Source organism: Mus musculus, chromosome 10, assembly GCF_000001635.26.
Source record: "Mus musculus strain C57BL/6J chromosome 10, GRCm38.p6 C57BL/6J".
In the NCBI taxonomy this organism is placed as follows: Eukaryota; Metazoa; Chordata; class Mammalia; order Rodentia; family Muridae; genus Mus; species Mus musculus.
Window position 1 is genome coordinate 94,131,877 of NC_000076.6, and position 14,768 is coordinate 94,146,644.

The window sequence follows — 14,768 nt, forward strand, 5'->3', positions numbered from 1 at the left end:
AGTTTTTTTGGGGGGGGGTAGAAGCAAAGAGCAAAGAAGTTCTTAGAAATAAGAGATTCTTAAGAGTGGAAAGCAGAGAAAATTTAAAGATAAGCGATTTGGGAGATTGTGTGTGTGTATGTGTGTGTGTGTATGTGTGTGTGTGTGTGTGTGTGTGTGTGTGTGTGTGTGTGTGTGTGTGTGTATGGTGCAAAAATCATTAAAAATCTGAGAGAATTTGGAAATTGAGTGTACCAGTTTTTGACCATTGAGCTGTACTGAGGCCAAGCTATTCACCGTAAGGCAGAGCTTTAATGAAATCTTTAAGTCCAAGGAGGAAAGAGATTAAGAAGGCAAGTGAATCAAGCCCCAGGAATGAGCCAAGACACTGGTGGGAAAGGATCCTGGATCATCACCTTTCCAGAGAGAGAGAATTCCAATAGAGGGGATGGGGACTGGCTGCAGGAGTGCCCTGACTCACAGTGGAGAAGCATACAGCAGACCCCAGTGAGCAATGAGAGGCAGAGCCTTTCTATGTGGTGGGCACCCAAGAGGGCCTAGGAGGCCGGAGGAGCAGAGAGCCTTGCTACAGGGGGCAGAGGGCACTCATTGAGTAGGCACGGAGGGACAAGCAGTTAGAGCAGAAGCCAGCAGAAGCAAATGGTCCATCCCTTAGGAGATGTGAGGGGTTTGGCACCAGATATGTGAGAGGGGTCTACATGACCGTCAGTCTCCGTGATTTAGGAAGGTTTCTGTTATAGATGATGGAGAGGGGGAAGGGGTTCAAGGAACCGCCAGAGGTATCAGTCCAGAGCAGAGAAAGAAGCAGACTGAACATGGCCAGTAACTGGACATGGCCAGGGCTAAGGAGGGTGGGAGCTGGGGAGTGAGAAACAGAGAGGGGAGAGAGAGAGTTGGAAAGTGAGAGAGCTTCCATGGGAGAGAAGAGGCAGTATGAAAATAGAGGGGGTGGGAAGCTTGCCATTATACAGAGAACAAACGGGTGCTGGGAGGGAGGACGCTTGAGGAACTAAAACAGCCAGGATGCTAGCATGGACTTCGAAATGTATAGCAGGTGCTGTGCTAGCACAGTCTGGAGGCCAGTATGGGCTTTGATACGGAACCACAGGTAGCCATGTTCCTTCTGCCAGAGGTAAAGAAAATGATTCCTGTTGGCACATGGGAACCAGTTTTGCGAGTTCCTGAGGAATGCTGGCTTTTATCTAAGTGCCAGCCTCCTCTGATCCAGGTTGAGCTGGGCCTAGACTCGTCTTGGACAGATCAGTGGGCCTGCCCTTTTTTGAGGGGGAAAGATGGAGAACGCTTTGGACCTGATAGGAGGGTGATATTAGTTGTCAGGGGAGAACAAAAGACAAAGGACACAGTGATGATATCTGCTTGATGGAACCTTTTGCCCCGTCCAGTTCTGCCGCAGAAAGAGATGACTGGCTGGAGGCCATATCCAGCTCCATAGAAGAGTATGCCAAGAAAAGAATCACATTCTGCCCCAGCAGGAGTCTTGACGAGGTATTGTTGGCTTCTCTTCTCTCTTTCTGCCCTTGCTTTCTGTTTCTCGATTTTCATTTGACCGCATTGACCACACGGAGGTTTAAGAAAGGAACCTGATTTTCAGAGATGGATTGGAAGAGGCATGTGTCCTCATAGTTTCTCTTAGTTATGAAACTGAAGTGTAGGAATTTTTATTTATTCGAGTGTGTGTGTGTATGTGTGTGTGTGTCCATCCATCTGTCCCTGGGAATGTGTTAGGGGGGTGTCCTGTGTCTCTATCTCTGTGTGTCTGTACCTGTGGGAATGTGTATGGGGAGGGAGTGTGTGTCTCTGTCGTAGGGATTGATCTTAGGAACTTAAGTCTTAGTGCTCCCACCAGCTCCATCCCCAGCTTTCACTGTAGAGAACAGAGAGCAATGATGAGTTTAAGGAAGAAGCTAACATCCCGGTACCACAAGCACTTTTCACAGGTGATTCTGCAGCCAAGGATTTGCAAGTGTATCTTGAGAAATGCGCTCGCCCACTTTCCCTCCCACCCCCTTACTGATGCCATCGGCACCATAGAAGCCTACCGAAAAGATGTGGTTCTATCCAGGCTGTGTGCACAGGGTAATCAGAGTCACTCTGCCTCCACAGGACTCAGAAAGGAAAGAAGAAGTTAGCCCCCTCGGGGCAAAGGCTCCCATCTGGATCCCAGACACCAGAGCCACCATGTGTATGATTTGCACAAGTGAATTCACCCTGACCTGGAGAAGACACCACTGCAGGGCCTGTGGGAAGGTCAGAGGGGCAGCGGTTGTCCCTGTCGTGATGTGTGTGGCTCTGGGCTATGCACAGTGAGGAAGGACTTCCCTCAGAAGTTACTGTAGTACACAAACCAGGAAGGGCAGTGCTAGTGAAGGCAGAGATGTCGTCTGATCTGTGTTTGGAGTTGGAGTGGGGAATATTGTTAGGGACTCTCTTCCTCTACTCTCTGCCCATGATTTACTTTGGCTTACGCTTTGGGACTTTAAGCTTAAGACAATTGGCCTGTAGTATTGGGGTTAAGACAACATGTCATGGTGAGAGCATGTAGTAAGCAAAGCCACTAACTTGATAGTTATGAATGAAAAAAGTGGAAGAAATGACCCCAGCACCCCTTCGAAGGTCCACCACCCTAGTGACCTTTTAAAGTTCCTGTCACCTCCCAGGAACTTTAAAACACATGAGTCCTTAGAAGAGATTTCCAGTCCATACCAACGTATAAGCTTTCACGATGTCTTTAGCAGAACGAACATAGTAACAGAGCTCCTTTGACTGGTGGTGTTGCAGGGGAGTAGTTGTTGCTATGGCAATAATGCTTAGGGATGCTAAGTGATGATGCTTAGGCTCAAGGGTGGTCAGTGAGACTGACAGAAGTTCCTGCACACTAAGCCGTGTTCTGAAGGCTTATGTTAGCACATTACTTACGAAGCAAGCCCTCGGGACTTATGTGTAGCCTCTCAAGTGTGGTCACGTAAGCTTGTTCCCTACATGCCGAAATGCCATGCGATAAGTGAGATTTAGTCATGTCAAACTGTTTTGTAAAAAAGGACAGTGCTATAAACTGCAGCCTTTTTTTTATAGCCTGTAATCAAGTTTTTCTGAATGAAATAATTTCTATGTGTTTTCAGATTGTGTGCCAAGCTTGCTCATCAAACAAGTATGGCTTAGATTACCTGAAAGGGCAACTGGCAAGAGTGTGCGAGCACTGCTTCCAAGAGCTACAGAAATTAGGTAATGCAAAAGTAAGCATTTAACCAAACAGTCCGATTGCTCGGATGCTTTCAGCCTTCCAAAAGAAGTGGGTTGGACATGCTGGCATGTGTGTGTGTGGGGGGGGGGAGGCATGCCAGCCTGTGTGTGGGTGTGCCAGCCTATGTGTAGGCTTGTCTTACTGCCACTTATGCCCTAACTTGAGTTTATGGTAATGCTGAGAGAAATTGGACTGACCCCTTTTTTTTGGGGGGGGGAGGAGGCAATGTGAAATGGTTCTACTAAGAAAACTAATTATTGAATTATTATTACAGAATGAAATGCTTAACACAGACAGTAACTTTAACTTGTAAGCTACATTGAAGTTTCAATGTACTAAATAATGTTGCATTTATATTCTTTGAGATTCATTTATTTTCATGTGCGTGAGTGTTTTGCCTGAGTGTGAGTGTCTTAGTATACCATGTGTGGTGACCACATGCATGTGTGGCACCTTCAAAGGTCAGAAGAGGGTGTTGGATCCCCTGGAACTGGAGTTAAGAATGGTTTTGAGCCAACCTGTGGGTGCTGGGAGTTGAACCCCAGTCCTGTGCAAAAGCAGCAGGTGATATTAACCACTGGGCCATCTCTCTAGCCTTCCTCTTTCATTTTTGAGATAGCTTTTCCTTTCTTTCTTTTCCTCACCCACTGGAAGTACAAGGGACCAGACCCAAAGCTTTGCAGGTACAGGCAAGTGCTGCACTACTGAGCCACATTTCCAGTTCCCAAATGTTTCTATCTGCAAGGTAATGTAGCATGGAAACTCACCGGCTGGCACTTGGTTAGCGAGTTCTAGTTCACTGGATGATTGGGCTTCTATTGATTTATTTATTGAGATGATTCCTTTGTGTAACCCATATTAGCATGGAACTCTCAGCCTTCCAAATATTACCACCACTCTTGGCAGGTGCAATTCTTTGAACAACTACAAGATATTTTTGTATCTGCCCATTTAGTATCTGCAAGCGTTGTTTGCCCACAAGGCAAAGTAAACTCAGCTAAGAGGTCTGCCCGAGTCTATATTTTAAATTTCTGGAACCTATCGGATCTAAATTCTAAAAGCATTATCCTGAATAGCCATGAAACATAGCTCATTAGGAAAGAGGACTATCTATGTGACTCAAACTAGATGCCATGCTATTTTCAAATCCATAGTTATGATTCATTAATTTTAGATCAATAGTTATGGTTTGTATACGGTTTGTGAAGATACGCCCATGTATTCTTTGTTGGCCATTCCATTCTTTGTTTTCTCGGTAAACCAATGTGAAGTGGAAACATTAATCTCTCACCACCCAGCTCTGCTTGGTCACTAGATCTTGTCAGTTCCATCTCAAAAAAGTCCCACTTGTCTTGTTCTCTTTGTGCCCACCGCAATACGAGAGATACTGTAATAATACCATGTGGCAAATTCCTCTTCCTGCCTGCTGCCTGCTTTCTCAACTCAGTCTGGGTGGAATGTGGCACAGTGGAAAGTACCTGCCTAGCGTGTGCAGGGCTCTAGGTTTTATCCTTAGCAACACAGAAAGCAAAAGTGTGAAACAAAGATGGTTGATTTAGAGCCAGGGAGTGTGGCTCACACATGAAATCCAGCACTCCATAGGCTGAAGCAGGTAGATTGCCACAAGGCCAGCTTGTTCGCATCCTTCTCTGGTCTAAGCCTCATTCCAAATCACTTAGACCCGCCCTTACCCAGATATTGCTCCTAGCTTCATTTTTCAACAAGCAGATGTACTGGTTCATACATGTCTGCCATTATCTATATGGACTTCTAAGTCAGTGGGGAAGTTTGAAAGATTGACGGTGTCCTTGTATGTTTCAGAAATAATGAATTGATCGGCTTATGGTTTATTGAGATGGAGTCCCATGTACTTAGGTTGAGGGTGAACTTGCTAGGGTAAGCAAGGATGGACCTTGGCCTCCTGACCCTCCTACCTCCATCTCCCAAGTGCTGGGGTGACAGGCATGGGCGTGCCCCTCACAAGGAATTTCTACTTTACCTTTTGATACTAAGGACTGAACATAGGCCATTGTGCACACAAAGCAGGCACTCTGTCACTGAGCTGTGTCCCTAATTGCCTCAAAATCCTAAGGACACAGAAATGTGGTCTTTTCACATGGTTTGTAGTTCAAGACGTCTATGTGCAATCAACTGAGCTCGTACTCAGCCCTCACCTCCTGCCTTTGTCTCCTGGGAGCCTTTTCTTGGGCAGCGTGTGCATCACTGTTTACTGATTTTAGTAGGGAGTCTGAGTGCTCACTCTTGCTTGCCACATGAGCATACTTGCTCTGTTACAGATCACCAGCTGTCGCCTAGGGTTGGGTCTCCCGGAAATCACAAGTCTCCTTCAAGTGCCTTGTCGTCAGTCTTACATAGCATCCCGTCAGGGAGGAAGCAGAAGAAAATCCCCGCTGCTCTCAAAGAAGTAAGTGTTTCTTTCCGTTAAGGCTGCCGGGGCTGCCTTTCATAAAGAATGGTACCATTTCCTGTGTTCCTATTAGGACATTAGTTTTAATCCTCTGATGGATATGGAAGATGCCTTGCAGGTTTTTTTTTCTTCATTTTATGACCCGAGTCATTGACAAGATGGCTGCAGAGTTTTGGGTGCTTAAGAGCGGATCGGAGTGTATGCTGACCTCCAGGCTCCCTCAGTATCCCAAGTGCCTGTTCCACATCTGAGTCCACACTAGCATCCCGGCCCTTCTCACCGCCCTGCCCCGGCCACCCTTAGCTCCTCCAGCTCACAGGCCTCTCACAGCCCGGCTGTGCTCGCACTGCCCTGCTCGGCTGTTCTCAGTCCTCCCTAGCCCTTGCTCTTCTCCTCTCTCTAGCAGATAGCCCTGGCCCTGACTAGTCTGCCGGCCAAGATCAGTCTCCTTTCTGTCTCTGCTCTGGACTCTTCCGGTTGCCTCTGGCTTCTTTCTCATATCCACAGTAAAAACCTTCACCAGATCATGGAGTGGCCATGTTGGCAAATTTCTTTACTGCATCCCCTCCCTCCAATACAGAGAAAACCCAGTGTAGCTCTGACGGGTTGTCACGGTTGTGACTTTCAATAGCTTGTGCTTGTGAGTACCTCTGCTTTTTATTGTGGTGTTTGTTGTTCTGCGAACCCCTGAACGACATGGAGGACTTGCTTTTCCAGGTGTCAGCAAACACAGAAGACTCCACTATGAGCGGCTACCTCTACAGATCCAAGGGCAGTAAAAAGCCATGGAAACACTTATGGTTTGTCATCAAAAACAAAGTACTCTACACATATGCTGCAAGCGAGGTAAGGAGGACTCTTGGTTTTTTTTTGTTTGCTTGTTTTTTTCCCTGAGACAGTGTTTCTCTGTGTTTCCCTGGCTGTCCTGGAACTCACTCTGTAGACCAGGCTGGCCTCGAACTCAGAAATTTACCTGCCTCTGCCTCCCAAGTACTGAAATTAAAGGCGTGCACCACCACTGCCCGGTATAAGGTGGACTCTTAAGAGTGACTTTGGAATCTTGTTTTAGTGTTGTGGGTTTGTTTTACATACGTAGAACCGAGGATGCACGTGGGGCCCTGAGCATGCTGAGCAAGCGCTGTTTTAGGCACCAGGAAATGGAGTTGCTGTTTTATTGCTCTATGGCTTTTTGAGATAGTGATTCATCTTATTATAGCCCAGGCTGGTCTCTAGCTTACCATTTAGCCTAGGTTATCCTCAAACTCATAATTATCCTCCTGCCACAACTTCTCCATGCTGGAATTACCAGCATGAGCCACCGTGCCTGGTCTGTTACTAGTACTTTTAATGTGAACAATATTATTCTTTTTCCCCCATGAGTTCTGACTAGAATGTTAGGCGTTTCCCAGGACTAAAATGCCAGAGCTTTTGTCGCCATGACACTGCTATTTCACACAAGACAGAGATTGCCCTTTGCCCAGCCTTTCTTGAGTGTCCCCAGCCTGTACTGATCAGGCATCAGCGCAAATAAGATAGACTTTGTCATGAACAGTCCTTAGCTGTCCTGGGGTCCTGCCTTGTTTACCCAACATGATCTGTGTCTCAGCAGCCTATGAAAACCTCTAGGGCAGCTAGCTGGGTATGGTAGCGCAAGCCTGCAGTCTAGAAGGGAGAAGTAGGAGTTCAAGGGCAGCGTCAGTTACAGGAGGAGTTTGAGGCCACGTTGAGTTACACGAGACTCTAAAAAGGAGGAAGGGAGGAGCAGGCATGGTGGCGCATGCCTAGAGACTCCAGATAGGTGAATTGCTGTGAGTTCCAGGGCTGCTTGGGCTACAGAGTGAGACCCTGTCTCAACCAGCAAGAGTCCCAGAGTTCCCCGGGTGGGATCTAGGTGAGAGTCACTTACCGCTCTAAGTGTTGTGTGTCTCCCTCCATAAACTGAATGCTCATCACCTCCTTTCCTTGGCTACAGTGGCAACCATAATCCAATGGCTGTAAGAAGGTTGAGAGCTGGCAGGTGGCAGGCAGGTGGCTCCCTGCTCATTAAGTAAAAATAAGCACTTAGAAGTACTGTGTTGTGTATGAAATTGATCTGTACAGATCAAGACCTTTCAAGCCTGCCTGACACCTCAGTCTAAAAGCCTGTCTTCCTTTCGTCTGTTTTTAAACTAGGACGTGGCAGCTTTGGAAAGTCAGCCTTTATTAGGCTTCACCGTCACTCTAGTCAAGGATGAGAACTCAGAGTCTAAAGTGTTTCAGCTGCTGCACAAAGGCATGGTGTTTTACGTATTTAAGGCAGACGATGCCCACTCCACGCAGAGGTAAGTCATGCCCAGTTCCCTTTTCTCCCGGAGCTTCCAAGCTGTTCTTTTAAATAGCATTTTAAAAGCCTAGAGGACGGCTCAGAATTTAAACCAGAGATCCAGACTGGAAGCACTTAATCTGTTATTCAGATAATTCTAAAACAGAAGATGGGTGGTCCTGCCCATACTGTTTGTCAGCAGGGGACCCTGGAGGAAGCACTTGGAGCCCTGCTGAAGCAGGCACAAGCCCTCTCCTTCAGAGAGGACAGACTTCCCCTCTCTAGTTCTTCTGTGGACCAGCAGGACTTAGAACTAACTGCTGGCTAGCTTACTACTCTGCAGGGAAAGTCAGACCCACAGGCTGTTTCCAGTGGAAGGAAGCAGTATGTTCAACAGTCAAGGCTGGAACAGGCTCTTCAAAATGCCAGCAACAATCTTGATTTGAGGTCTAAGGAGACTCCCTACAGCTGTGCAGCTGTGACATAAAGCTCACAGGCAGACTTGTAGGAGGTGAAGAGCTAATGTGCCAGAGTTGCATATGTTCCTGAGTACCCACCAGCCATAGGGCTACACTCTGAACGATCCCCCTGCCTCCAGCTCTTTTACAATAGGCAACAATGCCTAGCTGTTTCCATATGTGTGTGTGTCATCAAAGGCCCTTATTACAACGCCTTTCCTCTCTCTCAGGTGTCCTGACTCAGTGAGTTTTGGAGACTAGCTATGGTCTTGGTTTCCCCCTTAACTCTAACAACCAAAATATGTGCTTGATGGAGGTCAGAGGGGTAATCAGATCCTTTGGTTATGAGCCCCCAGCTGGTGCTGGGAACTGAATCTGGCTCCTTCAGAGCAGTCAGTGCTTATAAGTGCTACACCATCTCTCCAGCCCCTGTGGGATTTCTTAGAAGCATTCTATTGCAGTATAACATAAGCTATTTGCACCTAAAATGTGTTATTTTGGAAATCCTGCTCTTGACATCTGAGCTGCATGTGTTATGAGCTACTCTTAGGTTTAGTGATTTCAGATGTTCATAGTTCACTCCAGTTGTTCTTCTGTAGTCGGTTTCTGTAAAAAGTCATTTATTAGTGAGTGTGGGGGTGGAGTGGAGTCCAGGGGGTCCAGGGAGCAAATGGGCATAGCCCAAGGGTCTTCTCAGTAACTGCAGCTGTGTGCCACCAGATGAGGCTTTTAGACGGAAGGATTTCCGATGACTTCTGTGAGATTTTGGAAAGCATTTATATTGTATGTGAATTTTTGATCTTAGAATAGACTAAATGCCAGATCATTGAAAAATGTGGAACATGTTTGATTTAAGGGACATACATGGGAATTTTGGTTGTTAGAGTTAAGGGGGAAACCAAGACCATAGCTAGTCTCCAAAACTCAATGAGTCAGGACACCTGAGAGAGAGGAAAGGCGTTGTAATAAGGGCCTTTGATGACATACATCTCCCAGAGCCAAGTAAACACACACACACACACACAAACATACACACTCAAACACTCGCACACACATACACACTCACACACACATGTTTAGCATTCCTTGATTGTTAGTGTGCACCCATACGGTGTCAGCGTGGGGTGTGAGGATAGTCTGCAGGAGCAAGTTTCCACCTTCCACCAGGTAGGTCTCAGGGACTAAACTCAGGTTGTCATGCTTCGTGGCAAGCGCTGTGCCTCCTCACTCATTCCAGGACATGTTAGAACATTTCCAGGTGAGTTAGTAATGCCACAAAGAACACACTCTCCAGGGAAAACGTCGGATCAGATTACCAAATAAAGGCTAGCTAGCGTCCTGTGCATAAGAACCAAGTGTGCTGCAGGAGAGATCTTAGTGCCACATGGCTGAATTCTCAGGCCTAACGGATGTCTCTCATCACCAGGTGGATAGACGCATTTCAGGAAGGCACAGTATTGTAGCAGCACTGGCTGCCTTTCCTCTGGGGTTCCAACGAGGTGGAGGTGCAGCAGAAAGGATTAAAAACTGCTCAAAAGCCGTGCAAGAATGAACACTGCCGAGACAAATCCGCCCACAGTCGTTATGAGATAGATTGTTTTGTTAGGTATATATATAGTTCCTAAAAATGTTTTTCATGGATGTTATTTATTAAAATGTTGATGTTTACTTTCTGGTCATAACTGTTTCTGAGACTCACACTGAATTCTAAAGTACTGTTTAGCGCCTGGGAACTTACTGTAATGCTGTATTCTGTGTACCATGGATGATGTGCCGTCCACACTGCTGTCTCTGCCTTACGTCATGACACTCTGACTGATGGGAAAGCTTTGCACGTAAAGCACACATACTAAGTAGCAAATTTCCATACAGTGGTTGGTTATAAATTACAATTTTAAAACTGCTGATGAAAATGAGTATTTTCGAGTCACTAAACTTAGGTGGAACTGTTTATATTGCAGTAGAGATGCACATTACCGGCTTCTACCTCAGCAACTGTGAAATGAAGTCCCAGCAGAGTCAGTACTGATAACGTTGTCCACAGCCCCCCAGACTCCCACACCCCATAGGATCTTGCCAGTTGGCCTCGAACTAAGTGTAGGCAAAGCATGAGCTGCAGTCTTCCTGCCTCAAACTCTAAGCAACTTGAGTCCCAGGCCTGTACCACCATGTCCAGTCTTTATTTAAAACCGCCAGATCAGTGTCAATGTGATTTTTCTCTTCATTTTCTGAGACAGAAGCTCACTTTGGAACCCAGACTGGCCTGGAACTTGCGTAACCCATGCCACCCTGTGACCCATGGTTTCTCAACTGCTAGGATTACATGTGTGTGCCACCAAGCTCAGTAATTAATGTCTTAAAAAACAGAATATAGCAGGCAACATGTTACCTAATACCCTCTATTATTCTTAAGAGTTTTGAGGCCAAGTCAGTGATGGTATTTCTATCTAAAAGGATGTCACATTTTCTGCAACATGTATTTTACAAGTGGTTCGAAACCACTACTCTTTTTTTTTTTAAGGAAATTTTATGCTACTTTGATTCATTCCCCTTGACATTTAAAGTGTCGTCATCGACGTTGTCTTCCTCCTCTTCCTCCTCTTCTTCTTCCCCCTCTCTCTTCTCTTTTCCTCCCCCCCCAACCCCCGCCCCTCTTTGCCCCTTTTGAGACAGGGTCCTTCCAAGCAGCCCAGGCTGGCCTGAGGCTCACCGCCCCACCTCAGCTCCTACATCCTAGGACTTTAGATGAGTGCTGCCACTCGGACCTTACCAGTCAGTGTTCCTCAGTAGTTAAGGTTCATGTTCTTAATTCTGACGTGCTTACTGTTTAACATGCAAACCCACTTGCACGTAAAGTTGTTAATTAGCAGCAGGAGATGAAGTTATGCTTAAAGTTGCATCAGTGTTTAAATATTTTGTTCACTAAGTTTAAACTGTCAGCTAAGAGACAGGGTTATCTATAAAATATCCTATTAAAGGCTGCAGGCATTTCCCACTTCGTTATCTGTGATTCTTAGTGTGAGATCAGTGGTAGAGAATTATATTCTGGATACTATTTTTTCATCCTGAACACATTCGTGAGGCCTTTTGGATGCCGTTTGCTGCAGATACAGCAGATCTAGAGGTAGCAGGTCCAGTTTTTCTTGGATGTCTCTGGCTATGGCATAATTTGAAGCCCTGTGCAATTTCCCAGAACCCTATACCCTACCTTCCTTGTCACGGGGAACAAATCAGTTCTTCCAAACATATTTCAGTTGGATCACATAACCGTTTTCCACGTGAGCGTCTGCATAGCGTTTGTTGACATAACCTGTATAGATCGGTTTTCCCCGACGGCCCTTGTTTTCTGCAGTAAGAAGCTTGATTCCTTGAGTATTTACTGATTTTTTTTTCTAAACGATGTCAGACACCCCCACTTTGATTTCTAACACAATGGAATGGCACTGAGGAAAACAACTGGGAAGTATGTTTTTGTTAGGCAGATACATAGTAGGCTGTGGAGGGATGGAGGAGCCTTCTATTCGAGAACCTAATGTCATCGCCATATGGGGGTATGCCTTAAACGTACTTCCACTGTGCTCACTGTAGTCAAAAATGCTGGAATTTCCAGAAGTCAACCCTACCTCACTGCACGCCACGATCCTTAAGGATAGATACCATATTTATTCTCTGCATTTCTCCTGGATCTTTGCAGCTTTAGTTGAATACATTGAAGACAGGCTTCCCAAAGGGGTTTTGCCTTAAGTAAGAATCTCACTGTTTTCCCAGGACAGCTCCTGCTGACATCTCCTTAGGGTGTCACCCTGCCTGACTCAGTACAATACCCAGCTACCCCTGATGTCGTCTCCAAAGCCCCCCTGATCCACTCTCTCCTCACCGCCCTTCAAGCCCACATCCAGGGCAAGACTAGCACCCAGCTTTCTTCCCGTTCAAGTCTGTTTTCTTCAGGACACCACCTGGACCTCTGGGATCGAACTCTGAGTCTCTCTTGTCCTTACCATCTTCATTCTTCCACTGTTACACCCCCTTATGGGTGCTACAGCTTTCCCTCTGAGCTGCAGTAACACTCACTTGCCTGCTATGCAGTGCTATGTAGAAGGCCCTGGGTTCAAGCCCTTATCTAGGAAAACAACCGTGTTTTGTTTTGTTTTTCCTTCCCGATTACAACCCCTCTTTCTGTGTAGTCTATTTCAGGCATTGCAAAGCAATCTGCATTACTGTAGAATTCTGATTTAATCCCAATGCCTGTGAACTTCAGTGGCATTCCCAATGGTTTGGCCTGCTTCAGCCTTTCTCACACCAGTCAGCCCAGCTCTGCCCCTTGTTATGTGACACTTCCCAGTGATGGGATCCTGTTCTTCTGTCCTTCAGACTGTTTGTGCTCTTTTCCCTGGTTCCTGTAGTCGTCAGCTCATAAACACTCTCACCATTCCTACTGCATTCTGTTCTTGAAAACACTTCGCCTTGCTCACTGGAGTTGGCCCACATCCAACAAGAATGTCTTACATGCAGTGGATAAATGCTTGCTTGTCTAGTTAGATGTCTCCTGTGGGTCCCTGAAAAATATCTTCGGTACACGTGCTCTGGAGCCTATGCCACTTTTAATGTTATTTTCTAAATGAAAATCTATGGTGTTTTCCCTTCTAGGAAACGTTAGTTACTACTGGGAAAGGATTCTAAGAAAGGAGACAGGTTTATTTACCACACAGTGAAGACAGCAGTGGTTCTGATGGGAGTTTGCCTGCTAGAAAAAAGAAGTTAAAGGTGGTAGGAGCTTTTAAAAGACTAAATATCAAAATATCTTTTTCATGGAGCAATTTGCTGCATGTAAAAACCGATTTCAGAAAAGAAATTAATCACTTTTAATGTTTTTCACAAAATACCTTTTTTTTACATAAAGTGATAATGGTTTGTATCTTACTGTTCATAAGATCATTTATAAATAAAAATAGCATTGTAAATAATGTTAATATGTATTATAATTCATACAAAATAAATGTACTGTAATATCTACTGCTGGTGTGAAGTCCTTTATTATAGAGGTTTTGGTTTGTACTGATTGTTGATACTGTGTAGTCCAAGGTGGCTGGCCTTCAGTGTTCACACTCTCTACATCAGCCTCCTTAGTAAATGGGACTGTAGGCATGTGCCACCCAGCCCCACTTTGACAAGGTCTTCTAAGCCATACCCTTTAGATGAACCTCACTGGCCCCCTTTTTCTAGACTGTGACCAAAAGAAACATGTCACCTAGAGCAATCCTCTAAAAGTGGCTTCTGTTTCCAGACTGGTTTATTCACATAGTTCCTTGTGAGACAGGGTCTTGCCCTGTTGTCCAGGCTCACCAAATATCCATAACAACCTTCCTGCCGTGGCCTCCCAAGTACCAGCACTGCAAGCGTGAGCCACTGCGTCCCAGTTTTAATAAAGTAACTTCTTGTGACTTAAGTCCATGAACTGGAGGTGAGTGGTAACCATGGTAACCACAGCATCCCTTTGGGCATGTGCACTGAGAACTGAGAAGAAAGAAAACATCTGGAGTACCCTTCTCCCTCGAATCCGGCGTACTTTCATCATGTTCACCTTTGAGACGAGCTTGAGGTTATTGGAAAGGCTGCATTATGGGCAAACCAAGCAATGCTAAAAGGTAGAGGTAGACTTTCAGAGAACTAAGCATGAAACAGTTCCCAATGGTAGGGAAGGTTGCAAGTCCTTTTTCTATGTCTAAATACTTAATTCCAAAGAGAAATAGTAATATTTTCTTAGAGGTGCAGTCCAGGCTAGCTTCAAACTGACTGAGCTCCGGTTCCTCCAGCCTTTCTTCTCAAGTGCTAAGATTATAGGCCCGAGGCTGTGGGGCCATAAGGGACAATTAATTATTCGACCTAGCACAAAAAGAGTTTTGATATCCCCCCCCCCAAAAAAATACCTTAGGTTTCTGCCCTGAATCTGGCTGCTTTTCTACAGTGTTTATCTTGATGCAAAGGAAGTTTCTAGATCACCACATAGTACCTGATGTACAGACCAGAGTTTCCTGCCACAGGTGACCTTTCGTTTTGCAGATCTTTATTGACCAGCAGGAACTGTTAACTATCTGGGGACACATCGTCTAGCAAAATGGACAAAAAAAACCCAGCCCTTAGGAACATAAGGTACACAGCAGTGATTGTGTTCTTGCTTTTGATAAAGACAGTCAAGTAAAATTTGACACGACTTTGCCTCAGCCTGTTCTCATATTGCTGGGAAGTTCTATGGGATTGGGCTCTAGGCAGACAGTGTTATCACTCTGCTCAGGCAGGGGGAAGTTTCCCCAAATCGTG

The 14,768-nt window shown here is 45.7% G+C and overlaps 1 protein-coding gene across 3 annotated transcripts in view; it reads left to right on the forward strand.

The window, feature by feature from the left end:
* Fgd6 (FYVE, RhoGEF and PH domain containing 6) overlaps window positions 1-13,463 on the forward strand; it is a 109,361-nt gene extending 95,898 nt beyond the window's left edge. For 2 of the 3 annotated variants that reach the window (XM_030244876.1, XM_006513214.3), the window contains 7 exons: window positions 1,404-1,506; window positions 2,125-2,268; window positions 3,141-3,243; window positions 5,560-5,687; window positions 6,408-6,536; window positions 7,863-8,011; window positions 9,877-10,355. In XM_030244876.1, the coding sequence (XP_030100736.1) occupies window positions 1,404-1,506; window positions 2,125-2,268; window positions 3,141-3,243; window positions 5,560-5,687; window positions 6,408-6,536; window positions 7,863-8,011; window positions 9,877-9,913 (793 nt within the window). In that variant the 3' untranslated portion in view covers window positions 9,914-10,355. Of the gene's footprint in view, window positions 1-1,403; window positions 1,507-2,124; window positions 2,269-3,140; window positions 3,244-5,559; window positions 5,688-6,407; window positions 6,537-7,862; window positions 8,012-9,876 lie in introns of all 3 variants that reach the window. The other variant, NM_053072.3, reaches the window with a different exon arrangement.
* Window positions 13,464-14,768: the final 1,305 nt, after the last annotated feature.